This window comes from Pan paniscus, chromosome 13 (genome assembly GCF_029289425.2).
Source record: "Pan paniscus chromosome 13, NHGRI_mPanPan1-v2.0_pri, whole genome shotgun sequence".
In the NCBI taxonomy this organism is placed as follows: Eukaryota; Metazoa; Chordata; class Mammalia; order Primates; family Hominidae; genus Pan; species Pan paniscus.
In genome coordinates this window covers 128266215-128286909 of record NC_073262.2, presented here as the reverse complement: position 1 = coordinate 128286909, position 20695 = coordinate 128266215, and the positions used below count along the sequence as shown (strand labels likewise).

General features: G+C 39.5%; 1 protein-coding gene across 6 annotated transcripts in view; it reads right to left on the bottom strand.

Moving 5' to 3' along the window:
- NYAP2 (neuronal tyrosine-phosphorylated phosphoinositide-3-kinase adaptor 2) overlaps positions 1–20695 on the bottom strand; it is a 331171-nt gene that overhangs the window by 56995 nt on the left and 253481 nt on the right. Inside the window, exon 7 of one of the 6 annotated variants that reach the window (XM_034955294.3) lies at positions 1262–4913. The exons of 3 other annotated variants lie outside the window; for them this stretch is intronic. In XM_034955294.3, coding sequence (XP_034811185.1) covers positions 4908–4913 — 6 coding nt within the window. In that variant the 3' untranslated portion in view covers positions 1262–4907. Of the gene's footprint in view, positions 1–1261; positions 4914–15528; positions 17618–20695 lie in introns of those variants that run through there. 2 more of the 6 variants (XM_055109151.2, XM_034955293.3) reach the window with 2 other exon arrangements.

Sequence of the window (20695 nt, the reverse complement as noted above, 5' to 3'; positions counted from 1 at the left end):
GGGGGAGTTTCTCCACAAGAACTCTCTCTTTGCCTGCCACCATCCATATAAGACATGACTTGTTCCTCCTTGCCTTCCACCATGATTGTGAGGCCTCCTCAGCCATGCGGAACTGTAAGTCCATTAAACCTCTTTTTTGTTTTCCCCCAGTCTCAGGTATGTTTTTATTAACAGTGTGAGAACAGACCAAAACATTATATCTGTTTATGGTGATCTGTGATTGCCTTTGATGTCACTATTGTAATTGCTTGGGGGCACCACAAACCATGCCCATATAAGATGGCAAACTTAATCAATTAGTGCTTTACGTGTTCTCACTGCTCTACCAACCAAATATCCCCCATCTCTCTTCCTCTCCTCAGGCCTCCCGCTTCCCTGAGACATGACAATGTTGAAATTAGGCCAATTAATAACCCTACAATGGCCTCTAAGTGCTCAAGTGAAAGGAAAAGCTGCACATTACTCGCTTTGAATCAAAAGGTAGAAATGATTAAGCTTAGTGAAGAAGGCAAGTCAAAAGTCAATATAGGCCAAATGCCACGTTTCTTGTTGCCAATAGTTATCCAAGTTGTGAATGCAAAGGAAAAGTTCTTAAAGGAAATTACAAGTGTTACTGCACTTAATATTTGAATGATTAAAAAGTGAAACAGCCTTCTTGCTGGTATGGAGAAAGTTTTAGTGGTGTGGGTAGAAGATTAAACCAGCCACACATTCTCTTAAGCCAAAAATTAATTCAGAGCAATGCTTTAACTCTTCAGTTATATGAAGGCTGAAGTAGGTGACTGACCTATGGAAGAAAAGTTTGCAGCCAGCAGAGATTGGTTGATTAGGCTTAAAGAAAGTAGCCATTTTCATAACATAAAAGTGTAAGGTGAAGCAGTAAGTTATCCAGAACATCTAGCTAAAATAACTGATGAAGGTGGCTATACTAAAAAGACTTTTGATGTAGAAGAAACAGCCTTCTGTTGGAAGAAGATGCCATCTAGAGCTTTCCTAGCTAGAGAGAAGTCAATACCTGGTTTCAAAGGACACGTTGACTCTCTTGTTAGGAGTTAATGCAGCCAGTGACTTTAAGTTGAAGCCAATGCTCATTTACTATTTCAAAATATTAAGGCCCTCAAGAATTATGCTAAACCTACTCTGCCTGTGCTCTAGAAATGAAAAAACAAAGTGTGGATGCCAGTACATCTGTTTACAGCATTATTTATTGAATATTTAAAGCCCATGTTGAGACCTACTGCACAGAAAAAAAAAAGAATTCCTTTCAAAATATTACTGCTCATTGACAATGCACCTGGTCACTCAATAGCTCTCATGGAGATGTACAAGGAGATTAATGTTTTTATGCCTGCTAAGATAACATTCATTCTAAATCCATGAATCAAGGAGTAATTTTGACTTTGAAATCTTACTATTTAAGAAATCTGTTTCATAAGGCTATAGCTGCCACAGATAGTGATTCATTTGATAAATTTGGTAAAAAAAGTAACTTAAAAACTTCTGGAAAGGATTCACCACTCTAGATATCATTAAGAACACTTGTCATTCATGGGAAGAGTTCGAAATATCAACATGAACAGGAATTTGGAAGAAGTTGATCTCAACCTTCTGGATGACTTTGAGGCACTGAAGACCTCAGTGGACTGCAGATGTGGTAAAGTGTAAATTATAACACGAGAACTAGAATTAGAAAGGGAGCTTGAAGAAGTAACTGAATTGCAGCAATCTCATGATAAAACTTGAACACATGATGAGTTGCTCTTTAGGGATGAACAAAGAAAGTGGTTTCTTGAGATGAAATGCACCCCTGGTAAAGGTGCTATGAACATTGTGGAAATGACAAGAAAGGATTTAGAATATCACATAAGCTTAGTTGATAAAGCAGTGTCAGGGTTTGAGAGAAATGACTTTAATTCTACTGTGGGGAAAATGTTCTCAAACAGCATCACATGGTTTGGCATAGGTAAAGGAGGGAAAAAGAAAAAAAAAACAGCATTGCATTCTACAGAGGAATCTTTTGTAAAAGGAAGAGTTCAATTGATGTGGCAAACTTCGCTGTTGTCCTATTTTAAGAAATTGCCACAGCCACCCCAACCTTCAGCAACCACCACCCTGATCAGTCAGCAGCCATCAACACTGAGGAAAGACCTTCTACTGGCAAAAACATAGGACTTGATGCAGGCTCAGATGATCGTTAGCATTTTTAGCAATGAAGTATTTTTTTTAATTAAGGTATGTACATTGTTTAGACACAATGTTTACACTTAATAGACTGGATTATAATGTAAAAATAATTTTTCTATATACTGGAAAACCAAAAAATTATTGAGACTTGCTTTATTGCAATATTCACTATATTGCCATGGTCTGGAACTGAACCCATGATATCTCCAAGGTATGCCTGTAAACAATCCAAAGAAATCTTAGCAATATTGATTTTAATACAGATCCCTGTCATTCCAAAACACATGATAAACAATGAATTACTGCTTGATGCTGCCAAAATGATTGCTGAAAGCCTATGTAGGAATTTTTTTTTGGAAAATACTGAAGACGTTTTCCCAGGAAGGACATAAACTAATGCAATAGCACCCCTTTGTGGTGACATAAGGCTATAAAAATCATAACCAAGACCATTAATTTGTAAGGGTCTTTTTTAGAGTTTCCTGCAGAATTACATTGAAATGGCCTAAAGACTCATTTAGTAATCCTTTCCCTTCTCTTAGACAGAACCACACTACTATCATCTCACCAATATGGAAATTTACTGTGGTTTTAAAGGTCTCCAAAGGAAAGATTCCATGACCTCTCCCCGTACAACATTCCAGGGTTCTGCTTTCAGGTCTAATAAAAATAACTTGACACACGAGCATGCACCCATTTCCTCTAGTTAAACCTGCCTCTTTGGTTGAGATGAGAACCAGATGGCTGTTATCCTTTTTATTCCTTGGCATCTATGTACACCAACTGCGAAGGCCAAGGATACAGAACCATAGCAAGATTGTACAAAATGGATTTGGTCAGAGGAAGTCATCATGACCTATCTATAAAACCTTCCAAAGTAGGGCCTGCAAATACCACTTGTGTTTGGAGCAGAAAGTGTTTTAGTGGGCCCGAATGTGCAAAGCACATTTCTTCATTTGAAGAGCTCTTCATCTTCCCCTCATGTAAGGTGAATCCCTGCAACCTGGGTGTACTTCATAACAACCCGACTCTCCTTGGAGGAGGTGTGCTCACACTGCTTTCAAACAACTTGAGGCTTTGGAATGATCGTATCTATTTATTTAACCTTCTTGCCCTTTGCACATCATCTGACTGCTGGACAGAACGGAAATAAAAATTGTTATTTTTCTCTTTTTAAAGTCTAACATAATTACACATTTTCTACTACTGAACTGAATGCTACTTTGAATTTTCTCCATTTCAGCATTTTAAATATTAATAAAATTTTGATTTTTTTGTTATTCACTTTAGCAGTTCCCAGTGGTTTTCAAATTATAGAACAAACTGAGCTCTTCCCAGAACATTCTGGATATTTGTTTTCATAGGGTTGACATTACAATACTGTGTTTCTTTCTTCCTTTTTTTTCTCACTAAATGATTTTTTAAATTGTAATCAAGAAAAATAAGTAGTTGAAAATGTAAGCTGCCAGTTTTATCTCTAGTTAGGGTTTATTTTTGTAACACACAATCAGTTGAAATATATAGAGATTAGCTTTGCCCATTTTTGTCCATACGAATGAGCTTTTATGGGATGAATTAAACAATGGTGTCTTATTTGTAGTAGGTAGAGACATGATGTGCAGAAACCTATGTTAAGGCCTTTCATTTTAAAACAATGCAGGGTAATAAAAGCCAAATTCACGTGCCATAATGACTTTTGATCTCTTTTGTAAAAAGAAAGAGATAGACTCATGAAAAATAGTAATAATTAACGTCTGCTCTGTATGTTCATGTACCACATGCTTTATGCCTCAGGTAGATAACATACATTGTAAAAGAACAGCCAACTGCATGTTCCTGCCTGAAACCTCACTGTAAATAAAATATGAGTCAGACATTCATTATGTAGTTTTTGGTATTCATACTTGTCCTTAATCATCCTCTATTACGTCTGTAGTTTATGCATATGCAATCAATTTTAAGCCATTAGCAGCAAAAAAAAAAAAAAAGCAGGGGACACCAATTAGAACACAATTTTTTTCTTTATTTATTCCTGTGTATGTAATTACCTTACATTAATAGTTTGACTTGTCAAGTAATTTCTAGCCCAAATGAATGTAGACATGTTAACTTTGGAGATCCTCTCCCTCCCTCTAGTGGTGATGAACGGCACAGGAAATTTTCAGTATGTGTTTGCTCTGTAACAGCCAGGAGAGTGCAGCGCGCGCACACACACACACACACACACACACACACACACACACACACACAGGAAAGGACAGTGCATTGAGAGTAAGAAGAGAGGGGTTCAAGGCCGAGATCTGCCATTACTCACTCTGTGAACTTGAGATTTCACTTGGCCTTTTGTTTCTCAGTTTTCTCATCAGAGATGGGATAATGATTATGATTTGCAGGACTGTTGTGATGGTCACATGAGAAAACATTAGGTCAAATATATTTAGACATCGATAAAACATATTTAGATTTCTTCTTTTTCTAAGAGAAAATACAAGAAACATAATATACTCAATCCACTGATCTGATCCTCTAATGGAAAATCTGAGGCAGCCCCCATGGCCTTGGTCTCCTGGTACGCAGAGTATATAGAGTAGACAAATCTAGAGAGAGTCTTATTGATGTTGTGTTCAAACATCAGTCCCAGTGATGAAACCAACTGATGTCATCTGCTGTGTGACTCTTGGAGAAGGTCGTCACATGTAGTTTTCTTGCTAAGCATGGTGAACTCAAATCTAATCACAAGAGAACAATCAGACAAAGTAAGGGACATTCTGGAAAAAAAGCAAAATCATTCTGGACTCTGAAAATGTCACTTATCTTGAAAGACTAATGAGGTTGGGAAGTATTTGTGATTCAGGAGATTTGGAGAAACAAAGAAAGAAACTGAAAACTCTATGTAATGTCGTATCCTTGATTGGATCCCAGACTGGGGAGGGGTATAATATTGGGGCCCTTGTAGAGATTTGAGGATTCCCTTTATATTAGATGATAGTAGGTAGTAGTGAATTATTATAAATTACCTGACTGCTTTTTTGAGTTTGATTGTTTAGAAGAATACACTTGGTCTTAGGATAGTCATGTTCAAATATTCAGAAATGAAGTGACATGATTTTAAAAAACTGTATGTGTTTGAAAGTACACACATTATACTAGTCTTCCAACCGTGCATCTGTAAAGCATCTCTATTAAGGTATCTCTATTAAGTATGTTCAGAAGGAAAATATGAAACAAATGATTGCTCTTAGGTATTCTATCCATTGAAGATTCATTTGGGTTAAGAATGCCCTCTTTTGTCATGCTAATTGTTCAGGGAAGGGCTCTCTTCTACAATCCCCCTGTCATCTGAGGCTTAAGTGAGATGATCTCAGGGAATCAGAATTTAAATTAAAAGGAGACAGCTCCTTAGCAAATTTCTGTCGACTTGACTTTCTACGTGAATCAGCTTCCTCAAAATGGGAGTAATAATGATCATGCTTATGGTTCCTAATTCTCCCAGAGCATGACCACATGCTCTTCATCCCCTAATCATTTTTCTACAATTTTTCCCACCTCAACATTTGTTAATCCTATAATGCTAAACTGCTTGCATTTCTCTGACAAATTGTATGACTTCAGACTTCTCACTCCTTTGTAAACTGTCTTACGTCTGACTGTAAAGGCCTCCCACCCACTCTTATTAAATATATATGATATTTATATTTATATATTCACACACACGTATTTGGCTTCTTTATCAGGCTGAAATTTCTTTGAACACAGGAGTTTGTCATATCAACCATCTTCAAACTCAAGCATCTAGCAGAATATCTGGTGTTTAGCAGTACACAACAAGAATTTGTTGGCTGAATACATGAAGGCAATTTATAAATTCTGAAGTCTGAGGACTGAGCTCTGATTTTTTTAGCTTGCACGAATTCCTATCTAACGGGTCTGGAGAGCCATGCCCTACAAACCATAAATTCTCATCAGAATGGTTTTATTTAACCCTATATACCGTGACTAACTTTCCAATCTGACCCTGGCATAACATTACATGACAAAGAAGAAAGTCAAAATATTTTACCCCAAAACATGTTTCTTTGCTGTATTTTGAAATGGTCCTGCAAAGCTGTCCTCTGTGTGTGTGTTGGGGGGGTGGGGGGGCATGGAGGTGGGGGAATATGTATCTGTAAAGAATCTCTATTAAGGTAGCTAGATCTTTTTCTTTCAGGCCCTCCCCATCCCGAAAGGATTAAGAATCTAGTACTTTTTAAAGGTCCAAATAAGAAATATTTGTCATCTATTGTCTCTAAGGGCAGCCACTTTAAGACTTCAAAAGAACCTTGGTCTCCACAATCCTTTATCTTAACCTGAATATTTCCTTTCTGTTGATCTCAAGTGTTTAAACAAACTCAACCAATTATCAATCAAAAAATGTTGAAATTTACCTGTAGCCTGGAACCATCCCCCCAACCCCGCCCAGGCTTTGAGTTGTCTCGCGTTTCTGAACCAAACCAATATATTGTTTCAATGTATTTCATTGATGTCTCATGCCTCCCTAAAATGTATAAAAGCAAGCTGCACCCTGACCACGCTGGGGAAATATTCTCAGGACCCCTGAGGGCTGTGTCACAGGTCATGGTCACTCATATTTGGCTCAGAATAAATCTCTTCAAATATTTTACAGAGTTTGACTCCTTTTGTCAACAAGTACTAATGTTGATGACTGCAAGATGTCAATGACAGTGATATATGTCCGTCATTGGTGTTTGCTTGGTGGTGCAAGAGAAGGTAGGCTACATAGGTGACATGGGACATATGAGGTGAAAAATTTGGCATTAAAGTAGGTGACTTTAGCGCATGGAGGCTTTGGAGAGAGAAGAAAAGGTAAATTGGCCAAAAGTTAATTTGACTCACACCACCCTTTTGCCAAGACCCAAGACGATTGTCTTCAGAGCTGCGGCATCTAAGGTTACCAGAGCAGCATTAGAAAGATTGCACCTAACAGCATCCTCCAGGGTATCCTTTTCCCCCAGGTCTAGCCACTCCACCCAAAGCCCCTGGGAGTATCTGAGAGGGAGGGAGTGGGATAAGAAGGAAAGAAGGTCCTGATGTGCTCTACTCTAGGCCACCTCCTTTGCCTCACTTACCTCCTGTCTATGTGGGTGGTGGGCTTTTTTTTTTTTTTTTTTTTTTTTTTTTAGACAGAGTCTTGCTCTGTTGCCCAGGCTGGAGTGCAGTGGCACAATCTCAGCTCACTGCAACCTCTGCCTCCCAGGTTCAAGCAATTCTCCTACCTCAGCCTCCTGAGTAGCTGTGATTACAGGCATGCACCACCACACCCGGCTAATTTTTGTATTTTTAGTAGAGACGAGGTTTCACCATGTTGGTCAGGCTGGTCTTGAACTCCTTTTTTTTTTTTTTGGTCTCAAAAAAAAAAAAAGGAGCTAGGGAAAGATGGTGTGCTGCCCTCTCCTGGCAGATTTAGCAAATCTTCACGCAGCTCATGAGACTGTTCACCAGTTGTGTTAAAACGCTCCATTTTTGTGACTCCTATTGAGAAGACCAGCAGGACAGGAAGGGGAGAGACCTTCTTTCGGTTCAATAAACTGTAGTAGCGAACAGCTGTTCGTTACTGGGGGTGTTCACACTTAAAAACATTTTTTTTCTTTTGCCTTTGTATTTGAATTTAGCTGCAAGAGTATTTTTAAAGATTCTATGGGCATGTAACAAGTGCTAAATCACCCAAGGAGGAGGTCTCCATGTGTTTAGGGAATCTGCTCAGCAAAGCCAGGGCAGAACTATAGAAAAAAAAAAAGAGAAAAAAGTTCAGCTTCAATAAACTTATGCAAAATTTTGTAAAGAGAAAATCTAAATAAAGTTAAAAGTAAAATGTATGGAGAAATTATGTAAGGTTTGTGCTATTTGCAAAGGTAAAATTCTATATTATTTGTGGAGAGAAGGCTTCATAATCCCTTCTGTTCTCAGAGACTATAAATGTCTTAATTTACTCCAATCATAGTTCATGTTCTGCCTTAAATATATACTTGTATCACTCGAGTATGGAATATCTTTCTAGAATTGTTTCCATGATAGTTTCTCCTAATATTCATAAACCTTTGGGGGTTTTTTGTTTCTTTGTTTGTTTTTGAGATGGAGTCTCGTTCTGTCGCCCAGGCTGGAGTGCAGCGCCGTGATCTCAGCTCACTGCAAGCTTCGCCTCCCGGGTTCACGCCATTCTCCTGCCTCAGCCTCCCAAGTAGCTGGAACTACAGGTGCCCGCCACCACGCCCGGCTAATTTTTTTGTATTTTTAGTAGAGACGGGGTTTCACCATGTTCACCAGGATGATCCTGGTCTCGATCTCCTGACCTCGTGATCCAACCACCTCTGCCTCCCAAAGTGCTGGGATTACAGGCGTGAGCCACCGCGCCCGGCCGCATTTCAGTTCTATTCTCTAATTTTTCTCTCTCTTCCTCAGTAAGTAGGTAAAACTTGTAAGTAACTAGCTGAGGTGGGCCTATGTGATGACTGTGTGCAGAGCCACAGTCAACAGTCCCAATGTGTCTGCAAGTTATTATAACAGCTATACAATGACATACTAATCCGTTTCCACTCTTAGCAATTATTTATTCATTCAATATGTATTGAGACAGCAAGGGATTTCCAGGATAAAAATAGACATTCCCAGCCCTCAAGAAGCCTCCATTCTAACACAAACAATTATAAGCTGAATTTTTGGAATCAATACATGCTCCTTGGAAAAATGCAAAAAGCATTCCATGGTCGGATATATTTGAGAAACATAAGCAATATTATATCCCTCGCTTTGCAATTTCCAGTGCACATCAGCAAATTTGAAACTCAGATAGTAGCGAAATTTACTTAACTTGACTTTCCCCACACTGCTTTACTGTGTAATAGAGTTCCTCTCTGATGCAGAAATAAGGCCTTTCATGGTTATGACAGTAAGTACAGGGAAGAGACAGAGAAGGGAGAGCTGCTTGGGAAAGATAAAAAAGGCTTGTGGACGGGAGAGCACACTTGATCCCAGACTTGACAAATAAGCAATAGTTTGCCAGGAGTCAAGGACTAGGGAGGGTGTTCCAAGAAGAAGGAAGAGTCAGACAACTCTTGGAGGCATGCCAGGAATATTTAAAAGTGATACAGAGCCAGGCGCAGTGGTTCACATCTGTAATCCCAGCACTTTGGGAGGCTGAGGCAGGCCGATCACAAGGTCAAGAGATCAAGACCATCCTGGCCAACATGGTGAAACCCCGTCTCTACTAAAAACACAAAAATTAGCCAGGCTTGGTGGTGTGCACCTGTAATCTCAGCTACTTGGGAGGCTAAGGCAGGAGAATCGCTTGAACCTGGGAGGCAGAGGTTGCAGTGAGCTGAGATCATGACATTGCACTCCAGCCTGGGTGACACAGTGAGACTCTGTCTCAGAAAAAAGAAAAAAAAAAAGTGAGAAAGAACTGTGGTGGGTGTGTGGATGAACCTGAGGTGTAGCAGGTGAATGGAGGCAGGTAATGGATAAGGAAGCTGAACAGGAAAACTAGGGCCAGGTCACTCAGGGCCTTGAAATCCAAGCAAAGTTGTTCGTGATTCATGCTGTGGGCAGTGGGCACCCTTAAGTATTTTGCATGGAGGAAGTCAACTACGATCACTCTTTTGCTGCTGTGAAGAATGGATCTGGGAACAGAGGGTGAGTTTAGAGGCTGGAGCTGGGAAAATGGGTGAGAGATGCTAAACCTGTGATCAAACTGCAGAGTCATCTTGTAAGACTTGTTTGGATTCAAGAGAGAAAAAGCACAAATCATAAAGATGCTGGAGTGGCCCCAGTCCCCTTCTGTACTGGTGTCCTGGGCCCATCTTGCTTCTCCCTAGTGCTCCATGCATGCTTACAGTAAAAACAGTGCTTTGTACTTTTTTGCTCAAAGAAAATGTTAAAAATAGCCCATGTTTTAAATAAACGAATGACTGAAAATGAACACATTTAACCCTTCTGGTCTAAAGTGTGCTTTTGTATTCATTATTTATTTTATATGGATGTAGAAATCAAAATACTTGGAAATTCCGTGAGGCCTGGAGACTGCGATCATCGGATATGAGTGTTTGTTTCTCCAAGGGAAGGTCCCTTGTTTCATTATTTAGGTTTATATCAGACAAGTGACAGTACAGATTGTGTTCCTTCCTAGATCGTTCCTTGAATGATAAGCAACTTCAGCTCTATTGGTTTCTCCCGAAAAGCCTCTACCCCTTTCATATGCAAAGTTGATTGGGTTGGGAAGGATTACTCCTGACACCTTTTGGTCCTTCAAATAACTTTCTCATTTTCTGGGAAGGAAGTCATTAAATGCAGCATTCCAAATACCATCCCTGTCAAAATAGCTGACAACTAGGGATTATTAACTAGCTCTAATGCAGCATTTACTTTAGAAAACAAATGCTTTGACATGACAGTACAGTTGGGGTTCCCCCCTCCCACTTTAAAGTGTCTGTTCGTAGGATTCTGTGGAAGTCCAGAAGCCAGATACATTTTGGTGAATACGTCTTGGTCTTTTGTGTTGGTGGTTAAATCTACAACAGTACTCTGGAAGCTGATATCTATGTGTGCATGTGTGGGCGAGGATATGTTTTCTTTTCAGAATGTGGAAAGGGTTCGATGTGCTCAAGTGTTAATATCCACAGACACTTGTGCACATGCACACCTGCAGGGCTGATGTCCCATGGCACTAGTCCATGGTCCACAAAAATGTAATAACCGATGAATGGAACTTAGCTTTCTTCCAGAAGTTACTTTCCCAACCTCATGTCAACTTTGGAGATTTTGCTCTTGGTTGGCACTCTGCTTATTTGAAGTCCTAGTTGAATTTGTCCTCTCCTATGACATTTTAGTCTCAAAAAGTCAAAAGGCAAGACCTGGGAAATTGAAGAGTGATTACATAAATGGATGAAAGTGAAGGAAAGTAAGTTATAGAAAGAGAGCAAATTCAGGGGCAGGTGCAGTGGCTCACGCCTGTAATTCCAGCACTTTGGGAGGCCGAGGTGGGCAGATCAATTGAGGTCAGGAGTTCGAGACCAGCCTGGCCAACATGGTGAAACCCTGTATGTATTAAAAATACAAAAATTAGCCAGGTGTGGTGGTGCATGTCTGTAATCCCAACTACTTGGGAGGCTGAGGCAGGAGAATCACTTGAACCCAAAAGGTGGAAGTTGCAGTGAGCAGAGATCATGCCACTGCACTCCGGCCTGGGTGACAGAGCTAGACCCCGCCTCAAAAAGAAAAAAAAAAGAGAGCAAATTCAAAAAGGAAGTTATATATGAGGCAACTATGCATAAAGCAGGGGTTTGATAGATAGAACTACCTGGTTTTATATCTTATATCCATAAAGCCACTCACTGGTTATAAGACCTTCAATAGGTAACAGAAACTCTTTAGCCAAAAAATTTATCATCAGTGAAATGGGTATAATATTACCTACTTCAAAAGTGTGCTGTAAGAACAACATTAGATAATACAGCATTCTGAGCACTCTGGCAAGCACATAAGAAGCTCTCAACAAAAGCTATTTTAGGAATCCAGTTTATCTGGAGAAGTGTTTTCAACCTGAAGGATAATGTTCATTTGCAGCACAGAATGAAGAATGAAGATTTGTCCAGCAGGTGAGCTGGGTGCTAGTGCTAAAGATCTCTAGTGTCTCTTGAGTAAAAAACTCATGGCAAGGACGTATTTATTATTCTGAATGAAGGGTACTGCCACTCTGAGCCAGTACTAACAGCATGTAAACATTCATTCCTAATGCACATGCAATTTAAGTTGGAGGTAAATTTACCCACAAGTTAGCAAGAATACTATTTTCCGGAAAGACTCTCAAGCTATCTGTTTCAAACATGTTAATGGAAAACAAAAGAAATCAAGAAGGAATTTTTCCATTTAACCAGTCATGCTTTTTTTCTATTCTTTTCCTTTTCAGTCGGCAAAAGAGGGATAATGATCTCCTTTCCTGGAAACTCAGGTTGAATTAAGGGATTTGCAATGCACAGAAGATGTCATAAATCCTAATGAAAACAGCTGCACATATTCATAAATAATGCATAGCACTCTGAGATCAGAGGCTGTGATTCATTTTTTCCCCTCAAAGTATTATTTTTAAAGGCATACTATTTAAAAGTTAGAGAGCCTAAAATTGCAAGATTAAAGTAATGAAAAAAAATTCAAAACAAAAATCATCAGCAGATTTTGTCTTAGATTTCTACAGGCGTTTTGCTTATTATCCCAAACAACGCATACATCTTCTCTGTCATAAAACAGTTGTGTTTGATTCAATTTTTGAAAGCCAAGTATAGATTGCAAAGTGCGCTAAAGACGCTAGGTGGCGCCATGTATCCACCTAGTGTTGTGCTATGTTTCCACAGGCTGGGTTGGCCCGCCCCATCTGAAGCCAGACATTCGTTTTAATAGTTAAATCGATACATTTTATAAAGTGAATGGTTGCAGGCATTAAAAAAAAATAGGCATTTAAAACTGGTATGTGGAATCTTTAAGTAAATGCTGAGGTTGGCAAAAAAAAAAAAAATGTATCCTGTGTCTCTAATACCTGCTGTCCCGACCCTAGCAGATAATAGCTTCCTATATAGACTTAATGTTTTCATTGTATTTTCTCATACCTTAATTCAAAGAGGTGAGTAAGTAGTATTGGGGGCAGGAGAGCTGACAGTTCTGAAATGCTACCTGTAGCCAATTTCTACGTACTTTGCCTCCAACCCACATATGAGACCTACAAGGTGAGAAGAAATGCCAGACCTAAACTCCCTATTACATGGTAAATAACTTAGTAACTAATTTTGTAATTGTGAAAGAAGGAGTAATGAATATAATGGGCTCTAGGGGGGTACCAAGGACAAAGTGGGGGAAATCAATTTGCCCCAGGTGCAGGCAATAAGGAGATGCACTGTCTACGGAGAACTTAAAACCAGTGATAGAACCAACTAGAAATCTGTCTGCTTTTTCTTATCACCATGCACTAGCAGTTCTATACCAGCTTGGGGATAGTGGGGTGGACCAATCATTCCTTCAGTGACTACTGCCTTTGGAATACCACCGACTGAACTACTTTTCTCTTTAGAATTTTCCAGCAAGCAGAAAAATTGAATTTTTTGGAAAGAGGAAAAACTGTTAGGAAAAGGAGAAAGAATTAATATTTTTTCCCACAAGTAATGTCTGTCCAGGACTTTACACACCTATGTTATCTCATTAATCCTCAACAACAACCCCAGACTCAGAAAGGTTCAGCAACATATTCCAGGTCTTACAGCCACTAACCGGTAGAGCCAGGATTCTAATAAATCTTTACTTCCTGTAAGTCTCATATCTATCTCAGGTTTTTGTCTATCTCAGGTTTTTGACTGGTTAATATCAGGTTCTGAGTGGCAAATCTCAGGTTTTTGAGTGGTTAATGTCATAGCCTTTGACATTTAATAAATACAAAACTTTGGATAAGCTATGTAACCTTACTCACTTTGGTATCCTTGGTTGTGATGTGGGATAATAATAGTACCCATCAGTGAGGACTGTAGGGAACACACCTACAATGATGCAGGCATGCTCCGAGCCCAGTCCTGGCACATGGTAAGCACATGAGAGGTGACAAAAATGGCACATCATGTTCATTATGCAAACTTCACCTAAGAACCCTGAATAACTTTTTGTCCCTTCCAGATGGTAAAGAAAGCTGGAGTACGTACTTCTTCTGCTACTTCACACCTGTAGCTCTGGCGGTTAAGTTGATAACTCTGGCCTCGGATGCTGAAGAGAGGGACACACACAGGTACCAGGGACAGCGGAGTTAGATAACAGGCACCCTCAGAGTCCACTGGGCCCAATCCCCACCCTTATTTGTCAATTGGTTCAAGACTTCTTTGAGAACATCTTCTTGCTTATTATACCCTCCTTGATCTGACAGAATAAATGACAAGGTTGTTGGCGGCAGGCATGAGCTTGTTTTGTTTTATTCCACTCTATAATGGAGTTACTGAAAGACTGATCGTGGAACTTCTGGACTTTAAAAAGTGACCCACAAATATTCTGCTGCCTAAAGTATGTAAAAGTTAATAAGCACGCAATGGCTAAATAATATGTAAATTACTTAGCCCATACTGCAGCTAAGTTATAAAGAGTTATGACCCTCTGAATTCTTTGTATTAAAGTAGAAAGGAAATAATTCCAACATTTCATTTTACATATTCCTTGATTCAGCTATTTAAAAGTAATAATAAATTTTATTTTCCACCTTAGATATGACATTAATTAAAGCTCATAGAGAGTGCCATAAAGAACTAAAGCCTAACATTTTTATAAAACAATTTGACAGGACCATAGAAAGCACACATAAGATAATGCTTTTTATATATTTTTTGCACTTGCATTGTTTTAATGCAACTAGGCTATAGTACTTGGTAATAGATCCACTTAGCCACTGACATTCTTATTTGTAACATGAATTTATTCCACATTTCACAAGGCTAGATCCAAATTCTTTGGTAAATATCATTTTTATAACAAATAAGCATAATTTCTTTGTAGCATAATTTCTTTTTAACATAATCTTTGTTAACATAGCACTTTATTTTACAATTTGAAGTTAGTACAGAGAAACACTTCTCAAACATAATGCTGATGTTGTACTGTGAACTTAGGGGGGTGTTCCAAGTCCTCCTCTTAGGGTTTCTCATGTTTGGAAATATATGTAAGGTTGACATGTATGCAGAAGGAAGTAAATAATAAGAGCCAATTTTAAGATGTACTGCACAGCCTGAAAGAAGCTGTGTGGTGGTGAGAAGCTGTGTGTTAATGAGTTCAGATTTTGTTGGTTCTGTTCTGTGTGTTGTTTCTGCTTTTCTTCCATTTCCATCATGTGATGTAATCATGAGCATACAATCAAATCAGCTGTGTAAAGGTACAAATGGCATGGAAAACATGTTCTCAGTTCAGGTCTGATAGGAGAATCTGGAACATCACAGAATCTCAAAAAAGAAAAAAAGAAAACACTTTTGTTCAACACTTGAGCAGCACATTATAGAGAAGGGGCCGTTGGTCACACAGAGTGAGGGTGGCACATGCTCTCCAACTACATATTCTGTGGCTATCTCATTCCCAGCACTGCTTTCTCCTGTGGACTGTAAAACCTTAGTCTCAAAGTAGGAAACACTTGACAGTGTATCCAACTGATCAGGTAAAATGTCCCTGGTCTATAGGACAAGGGGCTAAACTAAAGCGTGCATGACTTTGGCAAAACAAGTCATCTCTATGCTCATAGTGGCCTGAGAATTGTAAAGAGAAAATATTTTTGAAGTTTTTCTACTCTTACATTTTACGGTGTTTTGGTTTTTGTTTTTACTTTCCTTTTCCTTTTTTTTTTTTTTTTTTTTTTTTAGAGCAGTTTTAGGTTCACAGCAAAATTGAAAGAGGTTTCCCATATTGCCCTTAGGACTTGTTTTTGTTTTTCTGCTTGATTCTATTGCAGGCACAAATTAAATGAGGATGGAGCTTTGCAGCCTTTAAGGTCAGGTTATTCAGAGTTGGGGTGGGCACCCAGGAGATGAAATTAGATTTCCTGCTGGGCGCAGTGGCTCACGCCTGTAATCCCAGCACTTTGGGAGGCTGAGGCAGGTGGATCACAAGGTCAGAAGTTTGAGACCAGCCTGGCCAACATGGTGAAACCCCATCTCTACTAAAAATACAAAAAATTTAGCCTGGTGTGGTGGTAGACGCCTGTAATCTCTGCTACACAGGAGTCTGAGGCAGGAGAATCAGTTGAACTTGGAGGCGGAGGTTGCAATGAGCTGAGATCGCATCATTGCACGCCAGCCTAGGCAACAAGAGTGAAACTCTGTCTCAAAAAAAAAAAAAAAAAAAAAAAAAGGAATTAGATTTCTCATTTCACACTCTAGGCCTTACTCTCCTGGCTCCCTTTGTTGTTAGCCTTTCTCACACTCTCCAGGCTCCCAGGCATGTTTTATGTGCAAATGTACTATCTAGAAAGTTCAATGAAAGCTCAGAACTCACAGACCCTGCTTTGGAAATATTAAGGACTGAAGAACAGGAACAAAATCAAATTGTTTGAGAAAAGATTTTTTGAAGCGCATATACAGAAAGATGTTTATAGAGAGAGGTGTTGAGTAAGTCAACAAATGATGACTGAGGGCCTCACTTTGCGCTGGGCATTGGAGGAAGACCTCTGAACTGAGCACAGTCCCTGCAAAGAAATTCACCTAAGTCCTTCACCCTGGTCTTCACATGTACTGACCCCACATCCCTATTTTGGGTTGTCTATCTTCTTTTTTTAAGTCTGTAGAAAACAATTCTGGCATCTGAGCATGTTCAGAAATACACTCTAGATATGCATCAAGCTATGGACCCCCTAACATGTTCCATTATCCAGGATTGCCAGCCGGTGCTGACATAATGACATAGCTGTGGAGCCCATGGAAAGAGAGAACCTGTATCTGCTCCAGAGGCAGCCCGGGAAGACTCTCATTCTCCTGCAAGGTCGTCAAGCAAAGGGGAAGTTAGGAGCTTGGTGAGAGGCCAGGGGGCTGCTATGAAAAGGAATAAGCATTTGCTGAGTAATCCCGAAGAGACAAGTTGAAAGGAACGGGGCTTAGTAGCCTGGATAACAGCTATTAAGTATACAGAAGGGACTGGGCTGGGCAAGTTTTGTCCTGGGTGGTGAGGACGCAGGTATCATGAAACACAGGACCCACAGAGATCATGGCTTCAGAGGCAAAGCACTATGTGGTTTCTAAGCACTCTGTGTAGGTTTCTAAAGAGATTTGGTCTGTCAAACTTTGGAATGTGTGTCCAAAGGAAATTACAAGTGACCTTTTCCTACCTCCCTCCCCCAAATCAAGGATGATCAGAGATAATTCAGTTTAGTGTGATAAACAAGCCTCTGAAGAAGTTGAGGTTTCAGTTCAACACTTGGGTCACTCTTAGCTTTGTAATTCCTTGACATGAGAATCTGCTGTAAAAAAAAATGTGTTTGTGAGTGAATGTGTGAGATTGTGTTTGTGTGTGTGTATGTGTGTATGTGTGTGTGTGTGTGTGTGTGTGTGTCTGTGTAGTGGAGGTTGTGGCTCTCATTTCCTTCCTTCCTAGAAAAACAAATTCAAACATGTCTTGGGAACATTTTTCCAAGGAAAGCTGCAGTTCTGTTTGGAGACACATCTTAGCTGCTCCATTCTTGCAGGAAAGCATGGTTTGATATGGCCTGTGCAGCAGCTGCTATAGCATCACCTGTGCAGCAAGAGTATAGATGGCACTGTTTCCAATGGGGTCACTGAAGAAGGAGGCTGAGATCAGCCAGAGATGGAGGAATCACATGAGCATCACCATCTGCTGTGTTTAAGAGCATTCACATCTCTTTCTTCTGAGTACATGGCTTTCTACTCTATTACAGAGAATACAAAAGAGAAAGTAACGTGCTCCAAGTATAATACATGACTCCTGTGCAGTTTGACTTTTTTTAACTAAGAAAATAAGTTAACTTTCTAATGGTAGGCACAAAAATTCAGTCTGATTTCCAAAGATTTCTACGAAGGTAAATGCAGAAACGTGGCTGCATTACAAGGAAGTTCCAAGAAAATGTCTGTAATTGCCCCATGTCTAGTCTATTTACTCAGGAGCAAATTAAGAAAGAATAAAATCTTATTTTTATCTCTCTGAGTGTCAGAGAATAATATGTGTTTTGGGGCAAACTCTAAATGCTTTAGAACTCATACTTTTTCCCAGAGTTTCTCATTTTCTCTTACATATTTTGAAGTTCCAGTCAAATACAATTATACATTTCTACAGATCGTGTGTCTGCTGTAGTTACCTGAAGCTAAAACTGATTTCAAAGGCAAGCAAACATACCTTCCCCTTTGTTTATACACCACCTCTGGTGGTGGGCTGTCACTATTGGCCCCAGGCCCATGGGGAATGGAGACCAGTCACTTTGGTCACCTCTGTGAATCTCTGCCTTAGTGATGTCGAGCACTTCCACCTAACTCCACCTACAACATTTCTTAGACAGCTCCAACCATGACACGAAACGGTGAGTGACAAACCAGGACCAAGAAAACTGAACAGAGATGGGATGACAACAACAATCTGAGAAGTAACACAGGTCTTTTTGTACGAAGGGTAATGTCCCATAATGTGGCTGAAATGTCACAGCATTCGTAAGGCCAGATTCCTCCATAGACAAGCACCACTGGAATTATTTAGAGGTGAGTGACTGATTTTGTTTGTTTTATTTATTTTTTGTTTTATTTTATTTTTTTGAGATGGAGTCTAACTCTGTTGCCCAGGGTGGAATGCAGTGGCACAATCTCAGCTCACTGCAACCTCTGCCTCCTGGGTTTAAGCGATCCTCCTGCCTCAGCCTCCCAAGTAGCTGGGATTACAGGTGTGTGCCACCACGTCCAGCTAATTTTTTGTATTTTTAGTACAGATGGGGTTTCACCATGTTGGCCAGGCTGGTCTCAAACTCCTAAAGTCAGGTGATCCACCTGCCTCGGCCTCCCAAAATGTGGGGATTACAGGTGTGAGCCACCGCACCTGGCCTTTTGTTTGTTTTAAATAGATCACATGAATTCCAATGATTTTCCTAGTAAGAAGTCTATTAATCTCCTATTAAGAATTCTGGGTTTTAATAACTACCAGGAGTCTTGGTGTTGCAAAAACTGCCTAAAAAGTGACCAGAGGGATTGTTTGTTTGATAGTGCTAGGTGTTCCCTATCCTTGTTTAGGTATGAGTAGTCATTGTTAGATTCAACAGTTTTACATGTTTTTCCACCATTGTCTTGCATGCCTGAGCACAGGGCAGTGCCGTCCTAGTTGTAATTTAAACAGACATCTTAGTCAAGACTATGGTTGAGGGCATGGGAAGTAGGTGAGAAAAGGACTTTTAATAAGTTTTTTTTTTCTTTTTCTTTTTCTTTTTGAGATGGAGTCTCGCTCTGTCACCCAGGCTGGAGTGCAGTGGCGTGATCTCAGCTCACTGCAAGCTCCACCTCCCAGGTTCACCACATTCTCCTGCTTCAGCCTCCCAAGTAGCTGGGACTACAGGCGCCCGCCACCACACCTGGCTAATTTTTTGTATTTTTAGTAGATATGGGGTCTCACCGTGTTAGCCAGGATGGTCTCAATCTCCTGACCTTGTGATCCACCCACCTCTGCCTCCCAGAGTGCTGGGATTACAGGCGTGAGCCACCACGCCCAGCCAATAAGTATTTCTTGACTTAAGTTGAATGCTAAGTCAGAGGAGTTCAGAGCAGTGTTCATATGAGCTATGCTTACCACTTCATCTCTAGAGTATAGGAATGCATGTATATTACAACTGGCTATAAGCCACAGAGGAGAAGCCTAGAGGCCAGGCTTCTAATTTATAGCTCTGACAGCCCATGTATGATTTGACTGTGTGTCAGAATCTCTATCAGCAGGTAAGGAAACTAACAGCATATAAAGGCGTCCTGGGCTTTCTCCCTTGCTACATTTTGAAAAATGAAGAACTTCCCATCAGGTGAACAAAGAGTTGATAATGCAAAGGCACAAAGGGTATACCTTGTCTCTATTCTGGAAGTTTATCCCAAGAACCTGCTTTCATTGAGAGTTTGAAGAGGCTTAGGGTGAAACAGCTATAAAGACAACTAGGAAAAAAGCAAAACAAAACAAATAATACAAAACATCTCTGAAATATTGAAGGTAATATACTAGCAAGGGTCATAAACTTGAAAACTTGATTGTATTAGTGCAATCCTCTGCCAATTAGCTAAACTTCTCTTCTTTCAGTACCCAATGTTTTTAAGCTTTAAATGTTGGTAAGTACAATATTTTTGGAATAGCTTTAATCAGCTAAGTTGGCAGTTTATCTTATTTATTTTATTCAGTGTCTTACTGTTTCTACTTCTTTTATATCCAAAAAGTGTTTGAGTTGGTACATTTAGTTATAAAGGCGTTTAACATTTATATAAAGGCATTTAAATTTTAAATTAAGACACAAGAAATTCTAAATGGTACTTGAGATACCCTTGAGAGAAGCCTCTCATTTCTTGTATTTGCAGATACCTCATATATTTATAAATCAACTCTTTTGCATATTTAAGTCAGACAAAAACACTAAGAGGTGCAATGTCTCTCATTAGAAGAAAACACAATTATTCTACTTAGTTATGTTTTTAAAATAGCCTGACATTTAAAATAATAGATGAATATGTAATTTGCTCATCAGTAATGGGCACTTCCCTTGGAGGTATCATCAGTGTTTTATAAGTTACTATTTCAGAAGAGTTTCATGAATGCAAAGATTGAAGCTAGGAAGCAGAGAGAAAACACTCCAGAATGACACCACCCTACTTAACACCTATAATACTTAACAGTAACGACAATTAAGCCTCACAAATTAAGTCAATGTATTGAATTCCTATTGGGTGAGCTAAAGATAGGACATTTATGTGTAGTGATTTTTCCCCATACTAATTCCCCA